The sequence below is a fragment of the Natator depressus genome, chromosome 1 (assembly GCF_965152275.1).
Source record: "Natator depressus isolate rNatDep1 chromosome 1, rNatDep2.hap1, whole genome shotgun sequence".
NCBI lineage: Eukaryota > Metazoa > Chordata > Testudines > Cheloniidae > Natator > Natator depressus.
Genome location: NC_134234.1, coordinates 324,702,302 through 324,727,105, shown reverse-complemented (window position 1 = coordinate 324,727,105; position 24,804 = coordinate 324,702,302). Strand labels below are relative to the sequence as shown.

The 24,804-nt window shown below is 41.2% G+C and overlaps 1 protein-coding gene across 3 annotated transcripts in view; it reads left to right on the top strand.

Annotated features, from left to right (window-relative positions):
• Nucleotides 1-24,804, top strand: part of MAGI2 (membrane associated guanylate kinase, WW and PDZ domain containing 2) — a 1,132,945-nt gene that overhangs the window by 1,000,840 nt on the left and 107,301 nt on the right. For all 3 annotated transcript variants that reach the window (XM_074942551.1, XM_074942550.1, XM_074942552.1), the window contains one exon: nucleotides 8,601-8,790. In XM_074942551.1, coding sequence (XP_074798652.1) covers nucleotides 8,601-8,790 — 190 coding nt within the window. The remainder of the gene's footprint in view (nucleotides 1-8,600; nucleotides 8,791-24,804) is intronic.

Genomic DNA, 24,804 nt, shown 5'->3' with positions numbered 1-24,804 from the left:
GCATTTATGTAATGGGATTACTGTGAAACTATGAAAAAAGATTGCAAACAAACATTGTATTTATTATATTGAGCCCCAGTTTTCCTACTATATCATTTTGTTATAGCTGTGTCAGCATTCCCAATATCAAAATATTTTAAACCACTATTTTTGCCTATTTCTGTTGTTTGTCTAGCTTGTCTATTTAGACCGTAAGCTCTTCAGGGCAGTGACGGTCTCTCACTGTGTGTTGTGACAGGGTCAGGCCAGATGGCTACAAAAGAGTGGTCGAAGGTAGACACATTAGTTCCAGGTTACGCAGGTCCCTTTTTCCTGGGTAAAATAACAGGGACTATTCCAGAACTCTCAGGAACTTTCTAGAACTAATTAAGGCAGGCAGGTTAATTAGGACACCTTTAGCCAATTGGGAAGCTGCTAGAATTAATTAAGGCTAATCAGGACACCTGGTTTAAAAAGGCTCTCACTCCAGTTAGTGAGGTGTGCGCAAGGAGCTGAGAGTGAGAGGACATGCTGCTGGAGGACTGAGGAGTACAAACGCTATCTGGCATCAGGAGGAAGGTCCTGTGGTGAGAATAAAGAAGGTGTTGGGAGGAGGCCATGGGGAAGTAGCCCAGGGAGTTGTAGCTGTCACGCAGCTGTTCCAGGAGCCACTGTAGATAGCTGCAATCTATAGGGCCCTGGGCTGGAGCCCGGAGTAAAGGGCGGGCCCGGGTTCCCCCCATCCCTCCAACTCCCTACTTGATACCAGAGGAGTTGACCTGGAGTGTCGGTTCCACCAGAGGGGAAGGTCTCTGACCTGTTCCCCGATCTACTAGGTGGATCAGCAGAGACTGCGGGGATTGTTCTTTTCCCCATGCTGGCCAGTGATGAGGCTAACTGAGTGAACGGCAGATTTGAGCCATGAAAGTGGCCAAACTGAGGGCTGCCATGAACCTCTGAGGAGAGCAAATCCACCAATAAGCGCAGGACCCACCAAGGCAGAGGAGGAACTTTGTCACAATGTGTATATATTGCACAGCAAACTGGGCCCTTGATCCCTGGTTTGGGGCCTCTAAGTGCTATTGCTGTATTGCTGGCTGTATTTTAAAGAATCCTTATTGAGGTTACAGGGACAAACCATCCCAATGTGTAGAAAGAATAGTAAATATGGCAGGCGACCAGCTTGGCTTAACAGTGAAATCCTTGCTGAACTTGAATACAAAAAAGAAGCTTACAAGAAGTGGAAGATTGGACAAATGACCAGGGAAGAGTATAAAAATATTGCTCGGGCATGCAGGAGTGAAATCAGGAAGGCCAAATCACACCTGGAGTTGCAGCTAGCAAGAGATGTTAAGAGTAACAAGAAGGGTTTTTTCAGGTATGTTAGCAACAAGAAGAAAGTCAAAGGAAGTATGGGCCCCTTACTGAATGAGGGAGGCAACCTAGTGACAGAGGATGTGGAAAAAGCTAATGTACTCAGTGCTTTTTTTGCCTCTGTCTTCACGAACAAGGTCAGCTCCTAGACTACTGCACTGGGCAGCACAGCATGGGGAGGAGGTGACCAGCCCTCTGTGGAGAAAGAAGTGATTCGGGACTATTTAGAAAAGCTGGATGAGCACAAGTCCATGGGGCCGGATGCGTTGCATCCGAGAGTGCTAAAGGAGTTGGCGAATGTGATTGCAGAGCCATTGCTATTATCTTTGAAAACTCATGGCGATCCGGGGAAGTCCCAGACGGCTGGAAAAAGGCTAATGTAGTGCTCATCTTTAAAAAAGGGAAGAAGGAGGATCCTGGGAACTACAGGCCGGTCAGCCTAACCTCAGTCCCTGGAAAAATCATGGAACAGGTCCTCAACGAATCAATTCTGAAGCACTTAGAGGAGAGGAAAGTGATCAGGAACAGTCAGCATGGATTCACTAAGGGCAAGTCATGCCGGACTAATCTAATTGCCTTCTATGACGAGATAACTGGCTCTGTGGATGAGGGGAAAGCGGTGGACGTGTTGTTCCTTGACTTTAGCAAAGCTTTTGACACAGTCTCCTACAGTATTCTTGCCAGCAAGTTAAAGAAGTATGGGCTGGATGAATGGACTATAAGGTGGATAGAAAGTTGGCTAGATTGTCGGGCTCAACGGGTAGTGATCAATGGCTCCATGTCTAGTTGGCAGCCGGTATCAAGTAGAGTGCCCCAAGGGTCGGTCCTGGGGCCGGTTTTGTTCAATATCTTCATAAATGATCTGGAGGATTGCACGCTCAGCAAGTTTGCAGATGACACTAAACTGGGAAGAGAGGTAGATACGCTGGAGGGTAGGGATAGGATATAGAGGGACCTAGACAAATTAGAGGATTGGGCCAAAAGAAATCTGATGAGGTTCAACAAGGACAAGTGCAGAGTCCTGCACTTAGGACAGAAGAATCCAATGCACCGCTACAGACTGGGGACCGAATGGCTCTGCAGCAGTTCTGCAGAAAAGGACCTAGGGGTTACAGTGGACGAGAAGCTGGATATGAGTCAACAGTGTGCCCTTGTTGCCAAGAAGGCTAATGGCATTTTGGGATGTATAGGTAGGGGCATTGCCAGCAGATCAAGGGACGTGATCGTTCCCCTCTATTCGACATTGGTGAGGCCTCATCTGGAGTACTGTGTCCAGTTTTGGGCCCCACACTACAAGAAGGATGTGGAAAAATTGGAAAGAGTCCAGTGGAGGGCAACAAAAATGATTAGGGAACTGGAACACATGACTTCTGAGGAGAGGCTGAGGGAACTGGGATTGTTTAGTCTGCGGAAGAGAAGAATGAGGGGGGATTTGATAGCTGCCTTCAACTACCTGAAAGGGGGTTCCAAAGAGGATGGAGCTAGACTGTTTTCAGTGGTAGCTGATGACAGAACAAGGAGTAAGGGTCTCAAGTTGCAGTGGGGGAGGTTTAGGTTGGATATTAGGAAAAACCTTTTCACTAGGAGGGTGGTGAAACACTGGAATGCATTACCTAGGGAGGTGGTGGAATCTCTTTCCTTAGATATTTTTAAGGTCAGGCTTGACAAAGCCCTGGCTGGGATGATTTAGTTGGGGATTGGTCCTGCTTTGAGCAAGGGGTTGGACTAGATGACATCCTGAGGCCCCTTCCAATCCTGATATTCTATGAGTCTATGATTGCAATACAAATAATAATAATAATTTTAATATACTTTCAAGCATTGATAGGTTGGTCATCTGTTCTGTTTTTCATTATTGTGACTGTTCATCTGATGACCTGTGAGGCTAGATCATGGCACATTGAACAGCTCCTGAAATAACCTCTGGAGTCTGTGAAACATCATTAGGAGTGAGGTGAAGATTTGATGCTACTCCATCAGATTGTTTCAATTTGTGATGATTTCAGTGTATTGTGATAAAAGTTGGATGCAATGTGCTGGCCTGAATCACACTATGTTGTGACATGAGTTTGTCCATTGATCTAAATAACATAAGTGACAAGTATAGTCTGGATTGAAGTGTATTACACAAGCTCTTTTAGGAGTAAATGTTGTAGGAGGCAGGAAATTTAAAAAATTAAAAAAACCCGTTTCAATGTTTTCAGAATTCATAAGTTTATAGTGTGCTTAAAAGTGAATTAAAGCCATATTTGGAAAGAGCTGTTGGGAAGTGAGAGACTAGTTGCAGCATCTTGAATTTGGTGTAATGCAGGAATATGAAGTGCAAGTGTCTCCACATAGTTCTTCATAGTTTACATTTCAACCATGTGATGGGACAAACTCCAGCGGCAGTAGGCTGGTCAGGGCTGTTCTGGAACATTTTTTAGGGCATCTTTTCTAGATTGAAGTGGGTTGTACTGTCTGTGAATAGAGCAGCTGAGCCAATCAGGATATTGCTGAACTATAGCGTCACCCTAAATCAACGCAGAGTGACCAAAATCTTGACCCATTCACATTTAAGTTCATGACTATGACTCCCAACAATGTCCATCACTTGTCACTTTCACTGTTCCCCCATTGCTGCAGGGTTTATTGGATTAGATTGTCCAAGGTTGCATGGGAATTCATTTAAAGTGGACAAGCAATTACGCACACTCTCTCAGCCAGCAAGACCATTTCAGGGTAAAACTGAGACAACTGAAGGACTTGCTGGCTGCAGATTTGTTTTCAGAGTGACCATCTCTTAGACCAGTTGCCAGGCTAATGAATTTGATCTGCCCAGCCAGAGCTCTGTTAGCCAGGGTGTTTCACAATACATCTTGTAGGCCTTCATGGCTACTATAGGAGTGCAGAGAGAATAGCTCACCAACCATACTTTGAGCTGAAAAGCAATCCCTTACTCAACCTGTTTCCACAATCCCACCACAAGGGGGAGGAGGGGTTGGGCTTGTGGGGAGGCCTTTTTTATACCCTGCTTTTAGATCAATTTTATTTCTATTCATTTTCTCATTTTGAAAGGTAGTTCTTTGTTTCTCTGGTTCTTTCAAAGAGATTATAAAAATAAGAACGCAATTAGGTATAATATTTCTTTAGCTAGCTAGTTAGATAGCTAGCTACATAGATTCCTATCTTTCTGTTTCATAATGATAAGTTGTTTGATTTCACTAGTTTCTTTCCTCAGTGGGGGCAGAACTGAATTTAGTGCTCCATTGATCAGGATTCAGACCATTATTTTGCCTGATCACGAAGCACTTGTCTTAACTGAGGTACCTGTCTGTCATCTTTTCTACACTGGCTTTGTCTCTTTCGTCATTTTTCCTACAATTTTCAGGCTTTGTCTTTACTAATCTTTGAAGTTGGACATTCTTGACAAAAGGCAGATGCATTTCTCTGTGATTCAGAAGGCTGAAATGCTGTGCACAGCTCTTCCTTGACCTGAATGACTGGGCATGGTAGTCATTTCAAACAGCTACCTTTCAGCTTAATGAAGTTTTTTATCAGTTTCCTACATTGAGCCTCATATGGGCCTCTTCACAAAGCACTTAGGTGCATTATCTTTAGTGTTGGTGGTAAATTTTCCATTGAAACTGTTTTATTACGGAAAACAGTGGGTTTTGACTACACATATTTTTTAGTGAAAAGAGTCTGCTTTCCACAGAAAGTTTTGATTTTTTTTTGTGAAAAAAAGAATGCTCAAAACCCAAAACATTTTCAGTTGTCAAATGAAAACTGAAATATTTCAATTTAGATATAACACTGTTGTGCCTCATGGAATTTGTAGTTTTTGTTGCTTAGTTTCCCCATTGTACTCATGGGCTCTGCTCTCCAATTGGATTACATCTACCATGATACACCATTGCCAGACATTCCCATAATGCACCACCTCCATTCACTAAAATAATACACCATGGTGCCTCATGAGAGATGAAGCCCAGCCCAGCTTAAAGAAGAGAATGGAAGCATGAGGCATCCAAACGATGACTCTCATGAGACACAGCAGTAGCATTTCCAATCAAACAATTTCAGTTTTGGGGGAAAAAAATTCAAAATCTTTTTGTTGTTGTTGTTGTCATTTTCATCAACATTTTTCACAGGGGAAAAATGCTCTTTTCTGACCAGCACAAATTATCTCTGATATTTTGTCTGGCTAGCTTCTGGATAGGAGCCAGCTGCCTTCATATTTGTTGAACCCACCTTTGCAAAAGGAGAGATTGACTCCTTTCTAGATGGAACAGAAGAGAGACATAGCACTGAGTATCCAAGTTAGGAATACATGAAATGTCTTGAATTGCTGCTTGAAATAATATGCCTTGCTGAAACATAGTATTATGGAATATAGAGAGTTCGTAACAGTATGTTGACTCATGACTTTCAGTACAAATTTAACTATGTAGCCACTAGATATAAGGATCAGGTCCTCAAAAGGTATAAAACATTGTAGCTCCATCTGGCCCAAGATTTGTGTCCTGTCTATTTTGAAGACCACCTTTCTGTGGAAATACTAGCTCAGGAGTTTGAGATCAGCTGACACACTCCAGTTAATGATCACTACGTGTATTTATTTGGAGAGTGCTCTTTACTCTGAAACTTTACTCCGCACACTCTTTCTAGGAAAGAGTCTGACTTTGTTGATCTTCAGGATATATTGCGAAGCGTACCTGCTAAACCAGGGTGTAGGTTGAGGGTGTAGGTTGAAAGAAGGGATGGAGTCGGTGTTCATAGGTTAGACTCATTGTATAACTCTAGTAATCTTCCTTTGATGCCATTTGCAGTAAGGGATTGCTGACACAGCTTCAGTCCCTAGCAGGGTACATGGAGTCGCACTACTTTGATGGTTCCTTTTCAGGATTTGTCTTCATTAGACATTTTTTTTACTTTTATTAATTGATTGCCAATTAACTTACGTCAGCTCACATGTTTGTACATGCTAGCCTGGGCACTTAACGAGTGCTCGCTCCATGCTTGTGTTGTATCTAGACTAGCACATACAAATGTGTTACCTAACAACTTCATCGGGCATCGCAGAATTAAATTTTTGTTTTTTTATAATTTCAATGGATAATATCAATCTTTATTTTTTTTAGCATTTTTAAATATTGTTGATTTACATTTTCACAGTTGCAGGAAATTATGGGGGGTATCAGACAATAGTTATTTATTGACAATAGATGCTGAGTATCAAAAAGTTAAAGCTTTATAATTGTTAAAACAGAAATTGTCAAAAGCACATGTCAAAATATACAAAGTAAATAACTTTAAACCAAACTCAAAATTTTCCAGCAGCATTTTTCTTACATATGTACAGAATACACTATGATTCTGTCAGATGGGAAATGAGAAACCTACAGAAGATCTTTACATTCATTTGGAAAATAAAATGAGCAATTGGATCAAACAAGTAATGTTGTTAGTTAAAACTTCCTTCAGGACATTACAAGCAACTCTGGAAAGATTCCTCAGAAGGAACTTTCTCTAATCAAACCATTAACACTGTTTTTACTCACTAGAATACCTGACAGTCATCTGTCATTCCAAAGGGGATTAAGGACTTTCATTTGTTGTGATTTAATTCTGAAGTGCTTTTAAGAAACTAAAGTCACATGATAAAATAGTTTACATAGTGTAAACATATTTTATATAAAATATGTTCCTGTGCATAGTGTAGTTGGCCTATCTTTACATTTCAGTTATCACTGATGGAAATATTTTTTCATTAGTTTGTGTGTGTGATGAAATCGACATTTGCCAATAAAAATCTAATCCCTCCAAGCCTAAACTTAATTAGTAATCAGTTGTTTCAAATAAAAACTCTAGTGCAGACATATCCTTAGAGATACCACAAGGTAAAATCCAAGGGCCATCTCCTGCAGGATACCATTGCAGCATATATTATCCCCACTCTTGTTCGTTGTGTATTTGAGGCCTTGCCACTAGGAAGTGTCAGTGAGGAGCCCTGGACTTCAGTGCCTTCAACATATGACACATTGCTGTGTATCTCCATCTTGTCTAAACTGTCTGGAGGAATTGAATAACCTGCCCAGTGTGGTACTTGGATGAGAACTAACTCTCTCAAACTCTATCTAAATAAGGCTGGATATGTTTTAGGTGGAAGGAAGAAACCAGAAGAAATGACAAGGACTATATCAAACCCCTGGATTGAGGGAGAATCCTCACTTTTCATTATTCATCTTTGAAATTTGAAGGTGTTATTAAAGCTTTCACTGCAACTGGATGTTCAAGTAATAGATGTGCCCAGACTACCCTTTTTCATTGGTCTTTGTCTAAAAAGATGCAACCCTTTTTGCCAGTGCAGCTCTCCTTACAGTAATCCAAGCCTTTCTCATGACTACTGTCATGCACTCTACATAAGTTGCACATTGGGATCAATCAGATAATTAGGTTCATGGAGAATGTATCTACTTGCCTGTTAAGAAGTGCTTCATGCTTAAGGCATTGCTTAAGATGTTGGTTTTAACCTATAAATCTTGGTGGGCCTAATTCAAAAATTCTTAGTCACACTGAGTGGCATTTATCTACGTGACTTGCCTCACTGAAGCAAATGGGTCTCTGAGTAAGTGTCACTCAACCTGAGCAGTATTGCAGAATGGGGTCCCAAATAGTGAGGGACTCAGCTGCCTGAGAGATCACCGTTCTCTTTGTGTGACAAAGATGCAGCTGTCATTGGGTTAAGGGCCTCTGGTTTAAAATAGAGGGATTTGGTAGTAAGGAGCCTTTGGTGTGGAATCCTCCAATTTTGAAATTACTGCATCCCCATTTTGGTTGGACAGACTCAATTAGCCTTCAGGGAATACTGGAAAGCTCATCCGTTTCCCTGGGATTTCCTAGCAGGGTGGGAATGAGGCACAATCAGACAGGGAAGGCTTTGTACATATGTGATGGGTACATTAAATAGTTAGGAAAGATGTGGGGGTTTTTTAAGTTGTAGCTGTTTCTTCATTTGTTGTGTATTTTGATATATCTATACACACCAAAACCTTGGAATAAGAACTTTTAATTTAATGGAAGTAACTTTAAAATAATATTTAGAGCTCCTTTCATCCCCAAAGATACCCAGATTTTCTAACTTTACAAAATATATGTATATCTATCACACTTGTAACTGAAGCCACTTTCTCTCGAGTGTTTGAAGTAATTATGGTTTGTGAAAAGATGTTTAATCTTTTATTTTCTGTATATATTTATTACAGATGATGGAGCGATGGGAGAATCAAGGCAGCCCTCAGACCAGTTTATCTGCTCCAGCTATACCACAGAGTATTCCCTTTCCACCCACCCTTCACAGGAGTTCGTTTCCTGATTCAACAGAGGCCTTTGATCCAAGAAAACCTGACCCATATGAGCTATATGAGAAGTCAAGAGCTATTTATGAAAGTAGGCGTAAGTGAAAGCCCTGTTCACCCTGCTGAGCATTTAATAATTTTAAGCATTTGCCTATGAACGTGTCAAGGCTGACATATTTTACGTAATTATATCTATTGTAGTTTAAAGCAACCCACATATGAAATCAATTATTGCATAGTATTAAAAATTATTCAAACTCTACCTTGATACATTTATCCTAAAATTGTCTAAATTTTACATATTTACTCTTTGGCTTTCACACAAGTTTGTTTTCTTGCTATTACCCCTCCCCTGTTCTGAATCGTAAGTCCTCAGAGAAGAACAGTATACATCAAAGTATCTTCTTTGTTGTTATTTGACAAGGTGATGCAAATTTACCATTAAATTGTTCTGCTTATGCTTACCCTTAGATTGAAGTTTAAAAAGAAAACTTTTGATTGGTTGGTTTTACATATAGTAACTTTCTGCTAGTTATTATACTATACTTGCTGCTAAAAATCCACTAACCAGTAATACCTGAAGACTTATCGAAAACAAAACTGTCTCCAAGATTCTCATCCTTATTTTCTTTTTTCGAGTTCTTAAGGAATATATTGCATGTATTCCACATCAAGCAAAAGATGTTTTTATCCCATCTATATTTGCTCCCATAGCCTTTTAGATAAAAATTGTATACTGTATGTAAAAAAGAGCTCTTAAATTAAGAACAAAATTTAAATATTATATGCTATTCTTCAAGTTATTTGTTCTTATAGTCATATCTTATGCTTGTATATAGCACCTTTCACTTTGAAGGCTCTCAAACTAATGTATAAATTATGTGCAAAATATTGCACTAAATTACACTGGCATAGATCCAGATTAACTCCCTTGCCATCAGTTTGGCCCTGTGTATTGGAGATGGTCCTAAGCAACAAAGTTCAGATTCAGGAACAAACTTTTAGAAAGTTTGGGAGTGCCTGATTTAGTTTAGTTTCAGAACCACCTCTACTATATATCACTAAAATAAGGGAATTGTTTCAATCACTATTGATATAAAGCCACTTTGAAGTGAAATGTGATAACTCAGTAAATACTCATGAAATCTGTGTTCAGAACATTACATATAAATATCTGAAGGAGCAGAAAGAGAAAGAGAGAATTTAAATTATGTCATTATCTAGTGATTGTGTCAAAGTACCCTGAAGTAGCCCTGTCTCGTCTAAAATCAGTGATCTGGAAATAAGATGTGCATTTCTCAATCGTGCAGCATAATTACACACAAGGATAATCTGTACTAAATTCCTTACCCTTCCTCCCCAAATTCAATGACCGACTCTCTCCATTCTTTGGCACTGTGTTACTTTGTCACCATTCTTCCATCATCCAGGCCTATGACCTGGGAGTTATCTTTGACAATTCTCTCTTCATTGATGTACACACCCAGGCTGTGCTCAAATCTTGCTACCTCTTGCATAATAACTTCTCTAAGAGCCAACTTCATCTTTCTGTCCACAGAGCTGAAACTCTTGTATAGACCCTTGATTACTGAGACCATCTCCTCTCTGGCCTTTCTTATGCCCACATCACACCCCTACACTCCATTGAAAATGCTGCTGCCAAAATCATTTCCCTCACCAATCATTCTGTATGTTTTATCCAGATGCCTTCTCTGGCTACCCCTCTTCCAATGTATCAGGTTCAACCCTTCAAGGCATTTCACATCTCTGCCCTTCCCTTATCCTCTGTTCTTGTCTCTTACCACACCACCCACCATCCTCTCCACTCAGCCAAGGATGTTAGCTTTGACTGCTCCCTACCCTGCTCCTCCCAGTACCATCATTGCACTTTCTTCCACATAGCTCCATATGCTCAGTACAAGTTTCTGAAGTGATCCATAAAGCCACTACTCTCTCTTCCACAAAATTCTTCCTCTGTGTAATCCGTTTCTTCTGTGCCACGTCCAAAAAACTGGCCAATTAGTAATGGATAGGTTATGGATAGTTGGATATATTTGAGTATTTGTTACACAAAATGACAAACAGTGGGCCTGATAAACATGTAATGGAGTGGTGAGTTGCGTCAGTATATAGAAAATTATACATAGTTTGATTGTGTCTTTCTCCTCTCCACTCTTTGAGATTTTTCACCCAGCTATGGCCCTTTTTGTGATTCTACAGCCGGTGAAGAATTTCTCAAGTACAGGCCTTGCACAGGACCATCTTTGGATATCCTGTGCACTTTCTCATGCAAGCCCTGGCATATAGGCCTGTAGCACTTTGTGCATTCTTAGTAACCCATCAGTAACCTGGGAGTTTGAAGCCACTTTTGTCCCCACTTCCCCAGCATTGCAAGAGAAGCAGCACAGAATCTCACCCTTTGTATTTTGCTTGTCTTCGTAGGCCAGTTTCAAAAATTGGTGCCTAAGGTTGGGCTCCCAAGTTCATATATAGGCACCTAAATAACTGGCCTGGATTTCAGAAGTGCCGAATATCCAGCATATATGGATTTGAGAATTTAATTTAATTTTAGGCATCCGTTTTTGAAACTTTTGTCTTTAGATTATAAACTCTTTAGGGCAGGAACTGTGTGTTCCTGTGCATATGTGGACAGAGCCTACCATCTTGTGGCTGTTACTTCAATACTGATAATAAAAATTAATTAATAATCCAATCTCTTTCACTGTTCTGAAAAGTTATTCTCGATTGAACCTCCTGGCAGGAGTACTTGTTGAAATTGCACTTGAGCTTCTACCTACACTCGTGAGAAATACATACTGTATTTGAAAACTGTTTGAAAATGTGGGTCAGTTTGATTGCAGTGTGGACTAAGACAGGGAGATTTGAGAAAAGAGTTAGTGGAGCCATATTTGAACAAAGTTTGCAAACCGTTTTTAAACATGACTCTCTCTCAGGGCTTTAGTGGGAAAAAAAGAAAAGAAAAAGAATGTCAGTGCTGATATGTTATTCTCCAAAGTGCTGTCTTCTGAGGAAGACTCTAAAGAGATGTGAAAGTAAAAAGGGAGTGCCCATCATTACCAAGTATTTTTGGTAACTCAGCATTGCTGCTCAAAATATATTTGACTTGATGTTCCATTTTAAGGAGAGAGCAGCCCTTTGCAAATAATTGCTCCCCATATGTGTTGTTACTATAATAAATGAAGTATTTTAGCAGAGCCCTGCACTTTCAATTCAGCAGAGCCTGAGCAGCCTCTTGGGGTGAAGCCTTCATGGCAAAAGGCGAAAAGTGCAGACTATAAACTTACTACTTGGCAACACTGAAAAAAATACAGTGAAAATCAGGAAATACATAAATGGACAGTATGAGATCTGCTTTCATCTTAGGTTCCAATATGAAGAGCTCCGTATTTTTGGAGCTAAATAATAGTGGAGGCAAATATCAGGATCAATTCATATTCAGCCCTGAACATGACTCAAATATGAATACAATCCAAAGTCAAGTATAAATATCGGGGTAGGGCATTTGTCCCCAAATAGGTGATTTTATACCAAGAAGGAGCTTTTCTCATCCATCATAAAAAAATCTTCTGACCCACATACATTCATGGGTGACAGTCCTTAGACTAGATTTCTAGTTCTCATTGCTCACTACTCCTTCTGCTCTGCGAGTGATTCTAATCTACCATGTTTAGTAGCATGTGTCATGCCACTGTTGTTCTTATCTGGGAAAGGGATAACAATCCTGGGTAGACTTTCTTGAACATATTTGTTTAAATGTTTGGTTTCACTTGAATTCTGCCCTAATGGCAATTGGAAATTATAGATAATTGTAGACAGAGACATAGAAGTCATGAACCAAAATTGAACCCAAGATGAGGCAAGCAGAGCAAGGCTATGATAACTGTACTTCCCAGTTTGCTGGGAGCATCCTGGTGTTTCATGCATCCCAGGAACAAGATATATTGAAACCAGTGTTTTCCCAAGTTTTAATTGATTCTTCTTGGCTTATGTCATCCTTCACATCTAGAAGCCATAGAACTTCTAGAATAATTCCTAGAGCAGATCTTTTAGAAAAACATCCAATTAATAATCCATAGAAACCCAACTCCAGGCCCTGCTGAAATATGTGCCTAGGATCTCATAGTTACTAGGCAGCACAGCTTAAATTCTCACAGAGTACTTCATGGAGCCCTGAGGCTCAGGGCTTCAGCCCTGCAGGAGGCACTAGGGCTCGGGGCTTCTGCCCCAGGGGAAGCGCCGGGACTCCCGTGGGTTTGAAAATATTTACCAGAGCTCTGATCCGGACATCTCTGGCTGAATTTAAACCCTGCTAGACAGGTACATTTAGCCAACTAAGCCACGCTCACTTTTAATTTAAAGGTATAGAACCAACTCAGGCCCCTGCAAAGGGTTATCTGGGATTTGAATCCAGGACCTCTCATACCCAAACGTGACTCATACCCGTAGATCAACAAACTGGCAATGTGAGAAACAAAGTGCAGGGAACCTGTTAACCAGTCAAAGGATTGTCAGCTAAAGTGGAGTTTGCAGGGGTGGGGAAAGGGTTTCAAAATAACACACACCAAGCCTCATAGCAGATGGTTGTGTCAGTTTGATACTCTTCATCATGCTTACACTTAAAGTTTAAAAGAAAATTTTAATTACATTTATAGAAGAAGCACTCATCCCAAAATAGGCTTATTTCCTCAATCTCATGGCATGACATGAGGGAAAAAAGTTTTATTTTTCCCCAAAAAATCCAACTAATCCTGCTGTGGAATCATTTGGGAAGAAAGAGATCATATTCAATATTTTTTTCATATTCACAATTAATCTGTATTTATTAGGTCAGCTCAGCTTAATATAATACTAGTACTACTTTGTATTTATGTAGCCCCTTTCATCTGAAGATCTCAAAGCACTTTATAGACACTCTCCTATGGTGACAAGATATTTGGGACCATTTCTTACTCTGATAGCTGACGAGGGAGCGTATCCAGTGGTTAGGGCAAAGTCTCATGAATCAGGCCTCCTTGGTTCCATTTCTGGCTCTGCCACCAGACTACTTAACTCATGCACCTCACTTAACTTCTCTATAGAGTATAACAGTACTTTTACTTACCCCTTTCTTACCTAGCAGAATACTTTTCTAGCCTAGGCATATGACATACCTACCTGAATTTATATGGATTTTACCACATTGATGGGATCTGTGAAAGAGGGAATTCATTTTATTTTGTATTTGTATCTGAATTTTAAACAAGAATTTTAAACTAGAAACATTATTCAGCACATGTCCAGACTACAACTGTGCATGCACTGTGTGCGCATTTTATATAACAGCAAGTTTAGCAACAGAGATTAGGCAATGATAAACATAGCAAATGATCCACTACTGCAAACAACGGTGGGCTTCATTTGGTGTAATTCTGTTTAAAATAGCATGTTCATTGCTGTAGCCACCAAAATCATCAAAATCTCTTGGAAACAGCTCCACACAGCCAAAGAAAAGTCAAGAGGAGGAGATTTAGAAAGGTGTCACAATATCCACAGAAAAACAGAAGCCTTTAATATCGTCCAAAATGCCTGACAATGTGAGGGGAAGAGGAATAAGGAGCATACTTCCTAGCATACTGCTGTAACAATTGCCTGTGTGGAGATTGCACCCACAGATGAAATTATTACTTTGCTGCAGTAGTGTCCAGGAGATTTGCTCACATTAAACAGGAGCCCTACAGATTGTTTTTTAACATGAGTACAATTTTAACCTGTAAGGTTTAGTTGCTTTGAAGACATTCTCTCTCTCCCTACTTCAGTGTAAAGAACCATATCATACCATGTACATCCCATTGATAATAATGGACGTTAAATATATGGCTCAGGTGCACCAGATGGTGGAAGGAAATTATAACTGTCTGCCATGCAGCCATTGTTATTGCTTCAGCCAGAGTGCCAACATTTTTCCCTTGTCAGGAGTTAAATGCCAGCCAATCTCCTGAATGTAACATGTCTAATTATTTTCTCACTAGAACAAAAAGATATGAAAATTAGGAGAAAATATAAAATTTGAAATAACAAAGATCAGTGAATGTTGTGGCCAGCTTAGACATGTTCTACAGTATTCACTTTTCTTTAGCACCTTCATATTTCACTGTTTCCGCACTCAACCCCAGGCTGAAATGTTATGTAAGTTCTCCCTATCCTCCCTCAGTTACTTTTGTTGAATACTGATTGTTGTAAATATACAGTTTATGAGGTACAGTTTGCCCAGCATCCCCTGCAGTAACACATCAATCAAACTCTGATGTGAAAAGTTGTCAGGACTCTCTATGGCATAATGTTCCTTGTGGTATAAACGATTTACAACAGAAATTCCATTGCACTTTAACAAAACGGTTATAGTGAAATGTTTCTTTCCAGTGGTTAGGATACATAAATGAGTCCTGTCATTTGTGTGGTGCCAAGGCTGCTGAGGTGACACAGAAATGCCAGTAGAAAGAATGTGATCAACTAGCGATAAGCTCTTATTAGAAGTGAAATGTGGACAGCTACAGTTCTGACTTTTACTGGCAAGCCAAAAATGCCTGCTTTCTAAATCTCTCATGTGGCTTTTTCTTCTGATCAAGGTAGCAGTAATGTACTTGTCAGTTATTAAAAATCCATCATCTATAAGTGTGTGCTTGTAATGGAGTGCACTGACTTCTCATGAGCGCCCCCTTGGCCAAGTGCACACACCTGCATGCTCTCTCTCAGATTGTCTCTGCCCTGGGATAGAGCAGTGACACAGGGCTCCCTCCCTGGAGACAATTACTTCACCTTCTTGGGGCTTCCTGGCTTCAGCCCTGGGCCACTATAGTTCAGTTCCCCCTCTGGGGTGCCTCAGTGTCCAGGCTACTTACCCCCAGTGGCTAATGGGGGGCGGAGGGTGTAGGGGACCCATTACTCTGGGTCCCAGCCCAGGGACCCTATAGATCGCAGCCATTGGCTGTGTCCCTTTAACTGTGTCACATGGCTTCTCTAATTCCCTGGGCCACTTCCCCACAGCCCCGCACCATTTTCACTCTTATCTCAGGGCCTTGTCCTAATGGAGTCCCACCAACCAGCTCAGGGCTCCTTCTGGCAATGCTGCCCTGTTCGGGGTTCTGTAGCTCTGTCAGCCAGCCACACACCAGCCACACTCCTAGAGCTCCAGCAAGAAACTGAACTGCCTCTGGAACCTGCAGCTCTTCTTATACTAGGCTGCTGGGCCTTGATTGGCTGTGTCCTACTCAGCCACCCTAGACAAGCTCTCTATTACCCTTTTTTGGGATGGGGTGTAGTAGGGCCATGCAACTTCCAGCAGGTGGCCTCAGAGGGTCTGGTATACCCCATCACAATGCTGTAATCTTATGCTGTCAAAAATTTTGACAAATTTGGAAAAGAACAAAAAACTAAGTCCACTACAACTTGTGAATCCATTTTAACATGTACATAGTACATGTATTCATGTAATGCATTATTACCTTTAATAAAATAAGGAAATCAAAGCGTTTTCACCTACAGGTTTATGAAACTTTTTCTAGGATTGGGGATTGCACTTAATTCAAGCACTTTTATTTTAAGGCAAATCCCACCCTTTCTTTCTTCTAAAGTATCACTACAGGTGCTCAGTTTGGGTTTGATTTAAAATATCAGCAATGGGGAAGATTTGCCAGACAACATTATACTGATGGAAAATATGTCACCTTGAAAGTTCCATTAATAAAGACAATGGTTAGGCTCCTTGTAGTGGTCCCTTGCTCTCCAGTCTGGAGGGAGGCCACTCTGTCTCATTGTCAGGGGTGGTAGCCTTCGGGCTCGGGCTGCACCGGCGGGGCTGAGCCATACACAGTCTATGTTTCTGGGCCCGTCTAACAGAGACAACCTCACCATGATAGTCTGGGGCTCCTGTCCCTACCTGTGGGCGGGGCAGTGCCCAGTGTAGTCTTTAGCCCACAGCCTCTCAGCTGGGGCTGACACCAGTTAATGGCTCCCAGCCCAGGCAGCCAGCAAATACACCAAGTCAATAAGCTCTACATCTTTGGGTGGGGCTGAGCAGGGAGCAGGCTTTAGCCTCAGCTTGGGGCTCAAGCAGCCAGCAAGCGCACACATTTCTGGGGTTCAGGTAGGAGTGAGCACCCACACAGTCTACAGGTTGAGCACAAGGGTTGAGCACCCAGTCTAGGATGCTGGCAGGGGTATTCATGGAGCACAGACCTCCTAGCCTAAGGTGGGGAGTTGGCCACCCTGGGGTTGGGGTGGCAGTGGGATGCGGGCCTGCCCTATTCCACCCAGCCCAGGGCCGTAACAGTGGCAGAGTGGTCTGCACTGGGTCGACAGGGATACAGCCACAACGCGGCCATCTAGAAGTAGTCAGCCCTGTAGCAGGCTAGTCATCGGCTGCCCCAGGCTACTTCCTACCTCCCCAGTATTTGGTACCTCTGGCCTCCACAGGTCCTTGGCCTCCTTGGGGTATACAGCCGACTGTAGTCCCGGCAACTCCTCGTCTGGGTCTGTTTCCTCTGGGGGCAGGGCGCAGCAGAGGGCAGGTTCTGCTCCTGGGTGCTGCCACAAGACAGAGGTGTCCGTCTCCTCCACTGGCTCCTGCCCAACTGAGCTGCAGAGCTCTCCCTTTATACTTCCTGCCTTGCCCTGGTACTTCCGGTGAGGGGGGCAGGGCGGTTTGGCTCAGCCCACCAAGGGGAGTGTAGTGGTCCATCGCTCTCCAGTCTGGAGGGAGGCCACTCTGCCTCACTATACTCCCTAAATATGATGCTTTTATAGCACAGATAAAATTCAGTTTTTAATAAGTTTGTAGATTCAGCACATTTTCACCTTAGGGCCAGTCCTACGATCTATAGCAATCAGAAGTCAATGAATTGTCTGCCTGAGGACATCACAATTGAGCCATTATCAAGTAGAGCTAGTTAGAAATCTACACAAGTTTAAACATTTGATGAAAAATTGAAAGAAAATTTCCACACATTTCCCCCCTCCCATCACTTTTTCAACCAAAATTTTTTAATTTTTTTTTCATGGTTTCATCATCTCTGTTGAGGATGTCACATACATTATAATACTTCAAAGAAAAGTTTTCAAATAAGTTATTTTTTATTTTTGAAATAATTCTTAGACGTCCTTCCTTCATGAGGCAACTATGGTCTAGTGGACTGAACATGAGGCTACGAGTCAGATCTGGGTCCTAGTTTCAGATCTACTATTAAGTGCTGTTTGGCAAGTCATTTAGCCTCTTTGTTCATCAGTCTCTCCTTCTGTAATAGTGAGAATGCTTTACAACCTTTGTAAAGTGCTTTGAGATAGATCATGAAGATTCTGTATAAGTGTAAAGTATTACTTACTGTTATCAAACTATTCTCTAAAATATAGTTAAAGTGACTAAGTTACAGTGAAATATCTCCCATGTACCATACAATTTTGTTCCACATCCTTTGCCACACCAATCTATGATATAGAAAAGTTCTGATATTTTGCGGATACAAAATAGAATTAACCCCTTTGGAATCAGAGAGAAATATTAAATGGAGAGGCCAATTTAAGAGACACATATTAAATCATTCCTGTACTGTGCATTTTTTCAGAAAGAGTTACTCATCATTACAAAACATTTTTGTTGGTTATGTGAGCTGACAATATAACCAAAAGCATTTTCAAATAGGATTATGAGAATATCAACACTCCGGTATCTGGATGAAAAGTAATTTTGATTGCCAAATTGTAAAGTAGTTCCCAAAGGATTTATGTTAATATGAAGTGTCAGTTTTACCACTAATGGCAGTTAAAGATGCAGCAATCCCTTTCTCTCAAACAATTCACATTGTACAAAAAGTTGCACAAATACATTTTCTCCTACAATAACAGTCCAGGAAATAGAATGCACTTATAAATGGTAATTTAACAATATAATGAATATAATTTAAATTTAATCACTGAAGCAATAGGTCATAGGTTGTTTTCTCCTTTTGATGTGGATATAAGTCTAATGGGAATTGCATGCATGAAACATTAGGCAAACAGATCCTTCTGAATAAGTTTGGAAAGGGCACTGGGGTGTGATCTTAGTCCCATTACACCCATTGGAAAACCTTCCCTTGACTTTAAGACGGAGCAGGGGTGGAGCTCTCGATGTAAAATATATTTGTTAGTTCTAATTTCTTACTATGTGTTTATTCAGTTCTCAGCACAATGTGAATCAGGTGCTATGGCAATATACATATTAAATATTATTATTATTGCTATTTTATTATCATCGTAGTGTCTAGGAGTCTCAGTCATGCACCAGGGCTCCATTGTGCAAGGCACTATACAAACACAGGACAGTAGATAGTCCCTGCCCACAAAGAACTTGCACTCTAAATAGACAAGACAGACACAGGCTGGGTGAAGGGGTAGAAACACCAGCAGAGTGAACAATGTGATGGCAGCAAACATCAGGTTAGCGCCACAATTGTGGGGGGGGGGGGGTAATCAAGAGGGTATCAGATGAATGGAAAGAAAAGGGAAGAGAAGGGAGGATGAGGAGGACAGAGCAGGGGAGAAGAGGGGAAGGAGGGGATGGTGTGGAATGAAGTTGAGGTGATGAGACTATGAGGGAGAGGGAAGGATCCTAGTATACCCAGATCTGGATCCAAGGTGGTGCTAGTTCTTTCCCCACAGGATAGAAGTAATTCCCAGTGGTGTCAATGGGAAGTATGTTATTGTGTTCCTGGCTCCAATGAAATCAATGGGAGTTTTGCTATTGACTTCAGTAGGATCAGGATTCCACCCCTTATATTTTTATTTGGGGGTTAATGTCTAATTAACGTATCTGACCTGAAGAAGAGTTCTGTGCAAACTCTAAAGCATGTCTCTTTCACCAACAGCTTGTCTCTCTGACATATATCTTGCAAACTTCAATTCAAAACAATCAAAATGAACCTAATAGTCTACAGATAATCTGCTTTTAAATGAAAAGCATAAAATATACAGAGATATTCAGCCCCACCAATTCTGTTTCTCACCACTCTGGCAGCAAATAGCAAATTTAAATTTGGCTTAGAATTTCCCTAATGTAGGAAAATCCCCTAGTGCAAGTTTATAGCCAGACCCTTCACAACCCCTGCACTCTGGCATGCCACAGCTGCTAGAATGCCCCTTTTGAGCAATTGCCAAATATCTCCTCTTCCCCAAACCTACAGTGGATAACGTGTGTATCAACCTTCAGCACTGATGATCAGCAGTGTAAAATCCTGACCCTTCAACAAGAAGGCATAGGTCTCGCCCACCTGTGCTAAAGGAGTTACATTTAACTGGTCACAGTAATAGGTTCCTCTGCAGTATTTGGACCAACCAGCAGAGTTGGACATGACAGACTTAGCCAGTGCAATACCCTTACACTGTTATGTCTCCATCCACCAGGAAGCAAGGAGGCATGGGCCAGTGTAGAGGGACCAGATTGTCTGATTCCACTTCAGTCTGATTGACTTTCTTTGTCCTAGAAGTTGAAGATCATCTCTCTCTCTCTTTCTCCTTTAACTTTTATTTGTTTCTCTCTCTCACTTTCCTTTTTTAGCTCCTGTCCACAAGAAAAAAAATTTAAGACAAATAAAAATTAGCTCTGCTTTAAGTCCATGAATGGGCAGAGAGCATCCAGGCAATTGCTTCCTTCACTGTCTTTGTCTCAGGACTCTGATGCCAGGCCGCCTGTAGTCAGCCCTTCCCCATGTTCGTGTTCTCACATTGAAACCTGCTTCCCCGCAGTGCTAATTCCACACAAAGGGCCCATTAGAAGCATCAGAAATGAGCATTTGAGCCTGACTAGCTCCATTCCAGCACCTTGCACTTCCTCCACCTAGCAGGTTGTGAGAGAAACCACAGAGATGGGAGACAGAATCCTGCTACTCCTCACAAAATTCCATAAGTGCCTTGTGGTTAGGTTAATTTCTATTAGAATTGCTCCTTGTCAGATTGATCCTGGCATCTTCAACCTTTGTTCTGGAGCCCTCCCCTTGGTCAATACATGAGAGAAGAAGTAAACTATGGTGTTTTTTTTTTTAGTTTCTCTGAAGGTACCAATTGGCCCATAAACTGGCCTCCAGGGCAATGATGGCTTTGTCCCATCACTCCATACTTCCCCACTGGACAAAATAGCCCCTGAGCTCCTACCACTGTATGCAGCAGAGGGCACCTGTTATGGATCTTTTCAGAGGAGCAAGAACTTCATTACAGTAGAACTTCCAACTGTTCTTCCCTTCCAAACTTTGTGAAGGTTTCCATTCATCTTGGGTGTGGGATTCTGACACTAACATACTCTTTCTATTGACTCCCTGTCTCAGTCTGTTCATAACAGAGGGAGATTTTATCTGTGTTCTTACTTTACTAATATTGGTACAACTACCTTCTCTTTGGAGCTATCACTATTGTTAGCCCATCGCTCTCTGGCCCGAAGGTATTTGGGGGCACAGTCATTCCTCTTCCTTCACTTCTGCATGGCCTATCTCAAACCAACAGCAGTGCCTTCTCTCTTCCTCCTCTGCTGCCCCACCATGATCAAAGCCTCCTTGCCTTCACATCTCTATACTTTGGAAGTTGTCATAAGAATCCATCAGGACGTATGTCTCTATAATCATATTTTTACAGCACCAATCACCATATTACTAAATCTCTAATTCTTCTTGATCCTCTCACTCACAGCTTCCCCGTTTTCTTTTTCACTGCAGAAAGCAATTTCTTCACATGGACTACTTAGTCAATGCTTCTGCTTCAGAGACCCCTATGAGCAGAGTTACAACATACATCAGGGAAATTATCAAGCCCTGCAATCTTCTCAATAATAAGCAGGCCTGAAGAAAGCATACTGTCTCTAGTGTTCTCTGTCTTGCCTTTGGGTGCAGGAACTGACTTCTTCAAGGTGGTCTTGTCAATGGGCGTTTTTCCTCCCGTAGCCCCGAGAGACCCTTACTTGCATGTTCCCAAACCTGTTTTCACTTGCCTGGTAGACTTACCATAGACATAAGTTCTTTTCTCTCTGCTGTCATGACCCGATGAATAGCTTCATGAGATTTCTGTGCTGCTCTCAAATGTTTTTGCATAGTGGACTATATACAATCTCTCCAGTCTTTGCAGAGACAGGAGCAGACTAACCCTTTTTTCAAAATGATTTTGGATTTAAGTTCAACAAGGCTTATTGTGTTTTCCCTTGAGCCGCTAAAAGATTCAATCTTCAGCTGGTGTCCCTTCAGGCTATGTGCACTTTGCCTGGAAGGATACAGCCTTCAGTTATGTTCCCCCTCCTCTAGATACAACTGTTTAAATTAGATGTTTTATCTCCAAGTATACTTGAACGTCCATGTGAACCTGCTGTTTTCAGCCATTCTTGTTTTTTTCCTGTTTTAGATACCTCCAATCATAAAATCCCCTCTTGGGCATTTAGGCAGTACCAAATTGCTTAGCTCTTACTGTTTATGCATGCATAAGGTAGAACTTTAAAGTAGGTGAAGCATTTGGCTAAGAATGGATCTCTCTCCTCCATTTTCTGTTAAGACATTCAGCTAGATGTCTGGTTGCAAGTGGAGCTAAAAAAGCCAATTGCTCTGCAGTGAGGAATTCTCAGGCTGTTTGCGGGGTGCCCTCCTATGTACACTTGCTCAAAAGAAAGCAGATCTCAAAGCATTCTTGGAAATATCAATGCTTAAAAATAAATAAATAAAAAAGAATTAGAATCTCTATTAGCAACCATCAAGGAGACCAGTTAATGTGAGTTTCCCCGGGAGACAAGAGAGTGCAACAGGTCATTTTAAAGATCTATATTAATATTGTACATTTGAAATAATGTGCATTAATAGTGTTCAAACATACCAAAGCCTTGCCATTAAAAGAGAGTGAGTATTGGTTATGTACTCCAGACATGTTCATGTGAGCTGGAGTTTGTCATAAGGAATACATATATTATGGCTGCTCTATTCCCCGCCTCTGAATTTTCAGACATTTGTGGAAATCTCACTTCACATTACGGTGGTTAAATATAAGACCTTACAGCAGATTGGCAACATCAGATTCTCCATCTGTGAACAAATGGATCACAAAAGTGTCAAAAGTGACAAACTGTAAGGTGGTCTCATTTAACCTGTTATTAAACCACTTGGGTACCATTTCGGAATCTGCCGAAAGAGAAAAAAAGACCAAACAGACCCAAGAGAGTGGCTAACTTTTCATCCAACTTTTTCATTCATTTATCTTGAACTCTCTTATTATTTGGAAGATGAAGACACCAGGATGTCCTTTAAGTAATTGCTGTAATAATCTCATTGTCTCAGCTTGAGCATTCTTCTTGTCATTTTTTCTACTATTATATATTTACTGAGGTGTATGCACTGGGAGCCACAAAAAAGAAAAGCGTTTAAAGCTCAAAAAATAAAGAAGCCCTCCTCCTGAGGTCTCATGCCTTATTATTAAGATTATGTGTCTTCCTTCGTATTGCTACATTAGCTTAATGCCGTGAATACACTGTAGGATGGGGAAAGGAAAGACACATGATAAGGGAAAATGACCTTATCAGTAAAGTGTTTATGGTCTTCCTCATGCCCCATCCAACTTCCCTCTCGTTTGTTTGCAGGTTTTCTTTTCTTACACTGTAGAATGCAGTGAAAAAGATCCCACATTTGTTGTTACCTATGTCTGTACTCTGGAAGTCTGTTGACTGTGGTGGAAGTGGGCAGTTTGGTCTCTTTATACTGGCCTTTACCAATAATTCCTCTGCTTCCTTACTTCCTGGTAGACAGAGGTATAAGTTGTAGTGTGAGAAGTCCAAGATAGGGTGAAAGGAGACCAAACAGAATGTAATGGTAAGTAGAGGGAAGGTTAAAAGCTGCCATATGAATAGGTTATTCTCCTATATCTACAAATGTCTTGCTTTTTACAAAAGGACATTTCACAGCTTGTTAGTGTTCAGAATGGCCCAGGGTCTCTGAATATTTTGGTGAAATTTAACATTTCCAGCAACTGTTTTCAGTAAAACACATAAGGAATTTTATAGTGCTGATGTGCACATGATCAACATACAATCTGATTGGGTGAGGACAATTCCAAACCCATCTAGTAACCTTGTAGTGCAGGGACACATGTCGGGAGCAGACAGCCTCATCAGTCAGATTACTATATCAGTTAGCATATTTCTAAATTACAATTTTTTCTTCTGTGATTTTTGACGGATTTTATTATTTGGAGAAGGGGAGAGGGAAAACAGAGGGGAGAAAAGGGCAAGATCTTCAGACCATATCTTCCCCTTCACTTAGAATCTGCTGTTCTTCAGGTTTTCTTAGGCTGTTTAAGCACAGAGCTATGTGAGTTTGAAAAGAGCAATTTATATCTCTGCAACCAGTAATGCAGGGTGGGGGCTGCTGATGAAAGGGGAGTTCCTTTTAAATTAATTCTTCAGGTTGCTGTCCTTAAAGATCTTCCCTCATTAGATACTCTCTGCTGGTTGCTGGCACTTTGCAGACTGTGTGAGCCCACGCTCCAAGCTGACCACCTGTCCTAATGGTAGCACTTTCCTTTTCAAAGAGGCAGTAACATGATTACAAATCCTCTATTGTGTGTAAGGAATTGGTTAGTGCAGGGAGGAGAGTCCTCCTAAAGGGACATTACTCTTTCATGTGGTCAGAGAGGTGCAAAGGTCTGCATCTTACACTTCTCTTTTTGGTAGGCATATATTTAAGCAACTTCCCTTTAGGATTGCTTCAGCACCTGAGAAGTAGCAAAGCACTGTATTCCAAATCTGTGAGGATCTGAATGAGTTGAAAATAATGCACTGCTGATTTGGGGCAAAAATGAATAGTGCAATGTGAGATTGTGAAGAGAGCCAGAGAAAAGAACCATCATTGATCGGGAACAAATGCCAGATGAGACTGAAAGAGACTAGCTCTGAAGGACACAAACTACAGCAGAAGCATGTTCAACTGGACCCAAAGTAGGAGGTGGCTCTTGTACAAATGGAAAGACTTCAAAACAAGGAGACCTTACTAAGATTCATGGCCCTGTTAACCTATCTAAGTGAATTCCTGCCTAATTTGTTACAATTAAGTGCTTTATTCAGAAT